The 9874-nt window shown below is 44.3% G+C and overlaps 1 protein-coding gene across 1 annotated transcript in view; it reads left to right on the top strand.

The window, feature by feature from the left end:
• Positions 1-311: 311 nt before the first annotated feature.
• Aldh1a2 (aldehyde dehydrogenase 1 family member A2) overlaps positions 312-9874 on the top strand; it is a 78093-nt gene continuing 68530 nt past the window's right edge. The window contains exon 1 of the mRNA XM_021660031.2: positions 312-556. Within this exon, the coding sequence (XP_021515706.1) occupies positions 440-556 (117 nt within the window). The 5' untranslated portion in view covers positions 312-439. The remainder of the gene's footprint in view (positions 557-9874) is intronic.

Here is a 9874-nt window from a genome sequence, read left to right as displayed (position 1 = left end):
AAGGGCGTCTGCCGGGGCCGCCCGGGACCCCGAGGGGAGGAGAAGAGAGCGGAAGGGCGCGGGGCAAGCCGCAGGCCCGAGCCGGGCGCCTTTCCCCCTGGGTCAGCCGGGGCCCGGGCTCGGCTCGGCGGGGCCGCTCTGGCCGAGCCCGGGCCCCGCGCGCCGGGCCGTCGAGGGCCCCGGGGGCGGGGGCGGGGGGGGGAAGCGACGGCCGCGGGAGCGTGGGCCACGCACTTGACCGTGCGGGCGGGCGGGCGGGCGGGCGCGCGCGGCCGTATGCAAATGCGGGCCGCGGCGGGGCGTCGTCCTGGGCCGGCCCCCCGCGCCCGCGGGGCCGCACGTCCAATAAGAAGCGGCCGCGCTTGACACCTGCCTATATACAGCGAGCGCGCCCCGGGGCCGCACAGCGCTCCCCGCGCACACCCACCCGCGGCCGCCCATGACTTCCAGCGAGATCGCCATGCCCGGCGAGGTGAAGGCCGACCCCGCCGCGCTCATGGCCTCGCTGCAGCTCCTGCCGTCGCCCACGCCCAACCTCGAGATCAAGTACACCAAGGTAGAGGCCGTCCCGGGGCTCGGCGGAGGGAGGCAGGCTCCCCGCCCCGGAGAGGCGGCCTGTCAGCTCCCCGCGACGCGGGGCTCCGGGGGAGCGTCTCGGGGTGGGGAGGGGGCAACCGGTCCCGGCCAGAGGGGTCGCCGCCGGCAACGGCGGACGGCGGCGACGGCCTCGGGCCGCCCCGGGGAGGTGGGGGTCTCTCGGGAGCGGACCTGGCTCGGGCTCCAGGGTCCCCCCAGGTCTCCTCAGGGCGGGCCGGTCCTGGGGTTCCCCGCTAGGCGTCCCTGGGGCAGGACGAGGCTCAGGGCTGGGTTCCCTCAGGTCTCAGAGCAGACCGGAGACCCGGCTCTGCGTGGAGGTCCGGCTTCGGGGTCCCCCGGGTCTGCTCGGGGCAGGCCGGGCTCGGGGGCGGGGGCCCCCCGGTGTCCTCGGAGCGCACCGGCGCGCGGTTGTCCCGGGGCCGTCGGTCGCCGAGCAGCCCCCGGGGTTCCCCGCCGGGGTGGCGTCGCAGCCCCGCGTCGCCCCCGGTCCTCTGGGTCGGCCGGGCGGGATGAGCTGCCCTCGGAGCCCGGCGGAGCCCGCCCAGGGGCTTGTCAGGACCCGGGTCCCACAGGCTTCGCGGGAACCTGGCCCAGACGCAGTGGATCGGTGCCAGGCTCTCTTGCACTTGAAAAACCTAAATGATTTTATTTTATTTATTTTATTTTTCCCTCCCCCTAACGAATCTTAACATCTCAGATTTGCCAAGCAGCGAGGATCCTCGTTGTTAAACCGCATTTAAAAAAAAAAAAAAAGAAAAGAAAAGAAAAGAAAAAAGCAACACACGCCCGCCGCCCCGATGCAAATCGATTCCCTCACCCAACCCCACGTTCTCAGGAGGAAAAAAAAAATCCTATTTTATCCGCGAGGGTAACTTGTGAAATGCATACACAAAGGGGTTGCAGGTTATAGCCAAGAGGCGGGCGTAGCCTTGGGAGCCGCCTTTCCCGAGAGTTCACTTTGGAAGCCTCTCGCGCGCTCGCTTTCTGCTCCCACCGCAAACTCCTGCGGACCGCCTTGGCCGCGCTCACGCGGTGCGGCGGGTACGTGGTCCGCGGCGGGCTCGAGAAGAGCCGCAAACGGAAGGTGGAGGAGTTGGCTCGTTCGCGGCCGACCGAAAGAGAAACGCGAAAGCATCGGTTCCCAAGTTTTGTGGCGTGGGGCTTGGGAATACCGATCAGCGGAATTCGTATTTTTGAACGTGGATTTAGGTGGATTTAATGTACCTGTTAGCTTTTAGATGGTGTGACAAATTTTTGAAAGCCGTTTTAATGAGGGGTCGTTAATGGTTATAGCCCTTTAGGCATTGTTTGCATAACAATAGTGCCAGTGTGTAGCACATCTCCGGGTTTAGGAACAAGCCAGGGAAGCATGCACATAAAAAGTTTTGTTTTATGAGGGTCCCTAACCTCTTCAGATGCGCCTTGGAGAGCTTAAGAAGCAAGATCCACGCGGGATTCCGAAGGGTTTGTTTTAGACTTACTTTTGATCAGATTATCCTAACAGCCCCTGAAAGTCTGCAAGTAGATATCTTGTTCAGAATTTCATTTGGAAGCCCCAGCTATTCTCCTTTTCTTTAGCCGCCCCCTCTCTTCTCTCTCTTGTTCTCCCCCAGTAGGAAAGACAACTGATTTATAGCTAATTGGAGCCTTTAATGTCGGAGTCTTTTTTTTTAGCCTCGTGAAGACTTTTATCCAGTATCCACTTTCCCACTTATTACCAAGAAAAACAATCAGAAATGAAATAATGGATTGTAACTTGATTCTTTAATTTGTGGGGAGGAGGCGCCTTATTTTTTGTCTTGACAAACAAGCCTCGTCACGCGGAGCAACACTCCTCCACAGGCAAGCTCTTTCACAAAGCCTTGTAAAATCAGGTATCTCTGAACACTCCCAGCGGCTTCTGTGCTCAGCTCTTTGGAGAGACTTCTAGATTTTCTAAGACAGAAATCACGGAGTTCTGATTTATTTTAGTTTAACGGAAAGAACAGTGACTGCTCTTTTGGTAGCCTAAGATTTTTTTTTTTTTCTTCAAAAGAAAGAGTTGGGAGGTCTTTTAAAAATTCATTCATGATCAAAAGTGAGGGAAGTTATATTAACATTTTCAAACAGAACAATGAACAAGGTAGCCGGACAATCCTTCAGTGCTATCATGTTCGTTAGGAAAAATTTAAATGGACGTTTTATTACAGCTTAGGGTCTGTTAAAAAAAATCAGGAAACAAAACATTTGTGTCAAATAAAGGTACTATAAGGCAAACAGATTTCTCATTCATCATTTTTGTCTTGCTAAACATGTCCTTATTGAATGATACTACAATATGATTTTTACAAAATGATACTAAAATGTGATTTGGCAATCAATATAAACTACTTAGTGATTAACATAACTGGTCAGATTATGAGAATTTCAAAAAGTATGTATTTAGAATATTTGGCATTTGTGATCTTGCACTTTTCTGCAATTTTCATCATTTTATTTCTTCTTCCAAAAGAATTGTGCTCTTTTAAAACAAGAGAATGGGGGAGTAGTCAATATTATGTTAGTCAATATTATGTTAATTGTCTGTCAAAGGTTCTTTAAAAATGCTATGAAAGCAAAGTTCAATCCAGAAGCATTCTGAAAGAGCTTAAGTGTGGCTTTGTATTGGCTGTTAAGCAATTGCATTCCATAAAAAAAAAAAAAGAAAGAAAGAAAGAAAAGAAAAGAAAAGAAAAATAAAAAGAAAGCCTACAGCTTGCCCCAAGTTCTATTATCCATTTTAGACTAAGAAAAATGACAGTAATACTTTTGGATTATGTCTATTTTTTTAAAATATAGGAACCTAGATCCCAAGTTTCTAAAATGATTCTTACTAAGGAATATGGGTTTCGTTTGTTTCAAGGCTAATAGTCAAGAAAGGAGTACTAATAGAAAGCTTAGAGGCACCAGAGTGGAGCTGGGAGAACGATGCTCCTTTGTCTAGCTGTGCTTTTCTCAGATCGTTTTCCTGGGTTATTTCTGTTTCATCTGCCTCATTTTTGTATTGCCGGCCATGTTCTGGGAGCATACATGTTAGCATTCTCCTAAGAACTGGCCCTGGCTGTGGGGAGGGGTGGGGTCGCTCTTCCTCTCCCTTCCTTCTTTCTCTCTCCCTTTCCCAGATTCCCAGGTCTTTAAAAAGCTTCTTTTTATTCCACTTCTACTTTCCTGCTTTCTCTGTTGGCTCCATCTTTCTTTCTAGCTCCAATGGCTCACTCTTTTAGTGAGCAGCTGAAAAATGCTCATAACTGACAGCAACATAACAGGATTTCATGTTCTCCCAGCACTGACACTGTGGAAGGTATAACAGTCCGGAGAGAGAACATTGCTGGGCACTGTGTGCTACACTACAATGGAAAACACAAAGGGCAGCTCGCTGGGAAAAATCAGAACAGATATACGTCTGGATACCTCCTGTTTATTCTTTTATTTGTTCATTTAACCCTTTCAATAAGTGCACTCTGTTTTCCGGAGTCAGTTTCAACTCAGTTCAAAGGGGTTTTGAGGGGCCATGTTTCTAACAATGGTGCAAATTGGATTATGGAACATCTGCCTTCTAGGAACTTAAAGTCTTATTAGAAAGACTGAGTGACAAAATTTTCTTGTCAGCATAGCAGTAGATCAGCTGATCAATGCAGTGACAATGTTTGCAGTGCTGCTAGCATTTTCACAGGGCTCATTGGTTGACTTAGCACTTTCACACATGCACACGTCTTAATTCTGTAAGATCCTTTGAAGGAGAGTAAAAATAGAAACAATTGATAAGAAAGAACTTGGCCTTGAATTTTGAAAAAAAAAATGATAGAGTGTTCCTTGTCATGCTCTTTACTTTTCTTATGACACTTTTTAAATGCAGAAAGCTCAAATTCATTTTTGTGTTGTGATGGAAACATAGGAATATGAACCTGATCTACTCCACTTAAAAGAGCCACCTTTATAATTTTTCTCAAAATACATGTTTATTTTAAGCGTGTTTAGGCATCTCTAGGTTTGTGTAATGTGTGTGTGCACATGTCTGAGGAGACCAGAGAAGGATGTCAGCTCCTCTGAAGCTGGCGGTTGTGAACCACGTGGTATAAGTGTCGTGAATCAAACCCAGGTTCTCTGTAAGGACAGCAAGTCCTTCAGCCCCCGAGCTGGACCTCCAGCACCGCCTTTATAATTTTTGATCCTTTTACTTTAATTTACTACTTGTTCTTTTTGTTGGTGGTAGTGGTCATGATTCTTGCCTGTTCTGCGTCTTGGATCTAGCCATTGTGGATTTTGTTCCAAATCTTTACTCATTAGTATTTTTTTGATCATAACTGCCTGTATGTAGAAGACTTTTAATTTTGTTTTGTTTTGTTTTGTTTTGTTTTCCCCAAACCTTTTCTGAGTCTGGGGAGACGGCTCAGTTAGTAAAGTATGTGGCCTGCAAGCATGAGGACCTGAGACCCTCACCTCAGCACTCCTACAAAAAGCTGGCTGTGCCAGCCTCGCCTGTAGTCTCATTGCTGGCAGTATGGAGACAGGAAAATCCCAGGGTTTGCTAGCCTGCTCGCTAGTCCGGCTGAATTGCTGCTCCAGGTTCAGTGAGAGGCTTTGAAAAAAAAAGGTGGAAAGCAGTCAAGGAGGGTACCTGACATTGACCTATGGCCTCCACACCCCTCAACACTCCTCACACACACACACACAAGTTAAATAATTAAAAAAAACAACCTTTTTGATGTTTGTATCATCTCTTTCACACAGAGTAGCTAAACAATGTCGCCATGGAACTTGGGTTAGATAATTCTCCTGAGGTTCTGCCCCAATGCTTTCTACTAAAGGGACTGTGGTTTCCACATGACGCCATCATTTACTGAAGCACGTCTGCTCTATAGAATGATGAGCAATAGTTTTTCTTCATCTATTGAAGACTTAGGGGCCTGCTCTGTGAGGTCTGACTTCAGTGTAGCCAACTGTAATAATAATAATATACCCTAGACATGTGTAGTTGGTTCTCTCTCTTTTTCATTGGTGAATCTCGATCCAACCATGACCAAGCCAATAAGCATCTCAGGTGAAGTCCCGAGCCTTTCTCAGAAGAATAATTAGATGCAAATACTGATATGTGGTTTTGTGGATTTTGTTATTTTACTAACAGTTTAATGTGGTCAACAAACTATACAGCTCACCTCGTTTTGTAAATATAGTTTCATTGCAACACAGCCCTGTCTGCTCAGGAACATATCGTCTATGGTTACATTGGGACTTACAATGTCATAGTGCAGAGAACAGATAGCCCATATTTTGGGAAAAGTTTACAAGCCCTTGGTATGGGGGAAAAAGGCTTTGAGTTAAAATAGGCCTTTGATTAAATCCTGGTCAGGCATGCATTTCTTGAGCACATGGAGAGTTAACATATATTAAACATGTGGTGTCAGGTGTTGGAGAGTCAGTAGTCAAGAATATGTATGGGAAAAAAAAGGAAAAGAAAAAGGAAAAAAAATGCCAAAAAAAAAAAAAAGACTATGTATGGTGTATTCTCTCAAGGAGTTTCTTTACTGAGTTTCAATTTCTTCATTGGTCAAAACTGAAATAGCAGTACCTGCTTCACAGGGTTCTCATGAGTATAAGAAAGTACTTGTCCTGACAGTCAGCCAATGCTAATTCTGTTTTTGCAGACATAAATGATTTCATTTGGATCATAATTATTATATTTGTAGTTCCAACTGAAGGTTGCCAATTTTAAGAAATGCCAGAATTGAGTTCTTATGTGTTTACAGTGTATTTCACTTAGAAACTTCTTGGGTGTTTCCTCAGCAGGTTGTTATATTTATCAGAAAGTCAATAAATTGATTTTCCAGCTAGTGTTTTAATAACAAATTCTTGATCTGACACTTGAGCCAAGATTTAACATTAATGTTCTGCACGCAATATGCTCAGCTGGCTGAAACGAAATGCCAAGTTATGAATACTTTTAAAACAATTTGAACAAAGATGTAGTCAGTTCTCAGAAGGCAGCTATCTCTTGGCAGTGGAATAGTGTCTTTGATTTATGTAATCTGAAATTGAAAATACTTTCACGGGCTCTGACTGCCCAGGATAATGTCTTAACGTGAAAGTGGAAGACAGTCACCTTCCAGAAAGAACAGGTATCTGCCAGTGACTAATTGACAGCCTTCCTGGCCTCTTCTTAATTTCTTTTTTTATGGTGACAGGTCATTCGAGACCCTTCATTTCCTCTCAGAGGCAAATCGAATGTCAGTAGAGTGGATTGCCGTTACGCTACTTTGGCTAATTTTTAATTTCCTCTCAGACATTCTCAAAATCCTACTCCATGTAACCTTTCTAGTACATTAAAGTTTCCAAATTGGGAATTTCTTATCTCTGGTATGTGTTACTTGTTTGTCTTTATTTAATATCGAATTATATCTTAATTGTTTCCCTTTAAAACTATCAACTTTTCCCCTAATAGGCAAGTTCCCTTCCACCTAACTACTAGAATCTTAACTCTTACCAATATATTCACAGTAAGTCTCTGGGTCACATGATTTGAAAACACTCTCAGGCTTTGGAAGTTTCTGTAGGAATAATAACTGGGCTCTTTCTGACTTCTGCTGAGCTCTTTATGGTTCCCTGGGACTCACCTTGGAGTTAATTGCTCTCCTTGCAGTATGGTTAAAAATTAGAATGTCTTGGGGTAAACATTCTCATTTTTATTCTAGAAAGAAGCAGCAGCTGGGCTCTTGTGCCTGTAGCATTTATTTTTTCAGCTTCCTTACCCATACGCCATCTGACTTTTGGAGAACCAAAAGTCATCCCTAGTTTCCTCATCCCTAGATCTCCAGAAAGATACAGTTTGCTGTCCGGATGAAAGAACAAACCTTTGACTCTTATGTTTAAGAATTTAGGGGAACATGAATATGAAAATTCTTTCTGATATTGATTACTAAAGATGAGAAAACATTTCCTAATTATTAAAAGATAATATTTATATATAACCATAATTCTCATTACTTAGCCTGAGTCTGCCTATTTCAAATTTGATAGTTACTTCAAGCATTTTGCTTCATGCCATTTCTAGGATTTCCTGAAGGCTAAATCAAGACAAAGTGCCTTAGGTCACAAGCCCATCCTATAAATAGAACTGCCTTCAAGAAATAAGTCTAGCAAGTTATTACAAATTTTAACAAACTTACTAATAGACAAATATAACCTAATTTTCTTTTTTTCCAGCCACTAGTGCCTATACCAACTCTATAGACTGAGTATAATGCTCTAAAAAGTTTAGGGTAAGAACGTGCAATAACAAGGCTTTGGCTAGGAAAATGAAATTAGAAAATGTCTGTGTGAATTTATGGGAACAACTGGAGATCTTCTTTCCAAAGATGTGAAATTTTGGACTTCCTCCTTTGTTGGGAGATCAGTAGTCAGTACAAAACTTTGGCTTCATTGCCCACCAAACCTGGAACTGGACAATTCCGTCTCATCCTTACTTTAAGTCTGATGCCCAGTATACCAATGCAACTTGGTAGAGCGGCTTTTCAATTTTTTAAAAATTTTAGGTTTGTTTATTATATGCATGTGTTTTGCTTGAATGTATGTCTGTGTACCATGTGTGTATTCGTTGCCCAAGAAGGCCAGAAGAGGGTGGTAGAATTCTCTAGAATTAGAGCTATGGATGGTTGTGGTCAACATGTGGGTGACCGGAATGGAACCCAGGTCCTCACATGCTCCTAACTGCTGAGCCATCTTTCTAGCTCCACAGGAAGCTATCTAATGGTATTGCCTAGGGCCAATTTTATTTTTAACTGTAGTTGGAGTTGTACTTCTGCTTATTTAAATTTGCTCATTTGTTTCTTAACTTAGCATTTAGTAAGACCTCTTCTGTACAAAGCATTGGTAGTTACTGTCTGGCACAAAGTGATAGATGGATGTGGTCATCACTGGGAAGAACCTGAAGAGAATTCCCACTCAGCCACGGAGCGAGGATACGCACATGAGAGACTCTCACGTGTGATCAGCGGACAAAAAGCCTATCAAGTGCTCGAGGAGTCAGAAAGAAGGAGGCTTTCCAGGCTGCTTGAGCAGTTCACTGTATTGCTAGATATAGGCAAGAGGAGTCGCTTATAGACAGGTTTAGATGGTAACACACGTGTGTGTATTTATATAGATATGGTAATGGTTCTAAACACAGATGACTTCCTCCCGAGCTCAAGGTGAAGCTGCCTGAAGTAGAAAACTCATGTAACGTAACCTACCTCACACACAGCTTAGCAACAGTGGGCTGCAGGGGAAGGTTGTGGCCTCCAACCTTAGTTTCTTCTAGAGCCGCTGCCGCCATCCAGACTCACCTGCTCACCCGAGGGCGTCATTTCACATTGCCTTACACATACAGCATTTGAAGTGTAGTGTCTACTGAATGGATATTGCTTTTAAGCATAGAACTGAAAAACTTAATGACGCCCTCATGAGTTGAAGACCATCTGTAATTACTAAGTTTTAAATAGTCACACTTTGACCCTCCTGCAAACTCCTTCCGTCCCCTTATTTTCTCACAGGCATTAATCTTCATCTTCTCCAGATACATAGTAGTATCCACAAACAGTGTGTTTTTGTGTTGTTGTTTTGCATGACAAAATATTCTGTGTAAACGGCACCATGTTATACATATCTTGTGATATATTTTGCTTTGTTTAGCATCATATTTTCAAGGTTCACCTGCGTTATTAGGTATCCCTACATTCTATTCATTGTCATGATCACATATTATTTTATACGGTGTCTCTATCCCAATTTTAATGTAGTCAACTATTGACATTTAAAATATTGTCAGTATTTGCTATTAAGTATGATGCTGTGGTGAGCAGTCTTCAGTATGTCTCTTCTATAACTCACGAGAGAGCTTCTAGAAATGATGCATACAGCGCACGTGCTGGCTCATGGCTGTGCACGCTTAACAGTCCAGTCGGGAATGCCAGGTTTCTGTCTCACAGGGTTATGTAAGTTTCCATCTTTCCCATCTATCAGCCCACCACAGTCCCACTGCTCTCTATGCTCGCCTGTACTTGGGTTCTGATACTTGCTAGGCTTGGCAATCTGAGAAGGATGGAGTGTCATCTCACTGCTGTTTTATTAGGCAATGTCTTGATTTCTTGTGAGACTAAGCTTCTCTTATGCTTACTTGCCATTTGGCTTGTCTCTTAGGCAAACCAGCTAGCTTTTTTTGCTTATTTCCTATGTGTTAGTGTTGATTTATAGTAAGGTTTCATATTCAGAATTGCAGTCTTTTGTC

This window comes from Meriones unguiculatus, chromosome 6 (genome assembly GCF_030254825.1).
Source record: "Meriones unguiculatus strain TT.TT164.6M chromosome 6, Bangor_MerUng_6.1, whole genome shotgun sequence".
NCBI lineage: Eukaryota > Metazoa > Chordata > Mammalia > Rodentia > Muridae > Meriones > Meriones unguiculatus.
The sequence above is the reverse complement of the archived record's forward strand: the minus strand, read 5'-3'. Positions and strand labels throughout refer to the sequence as shown.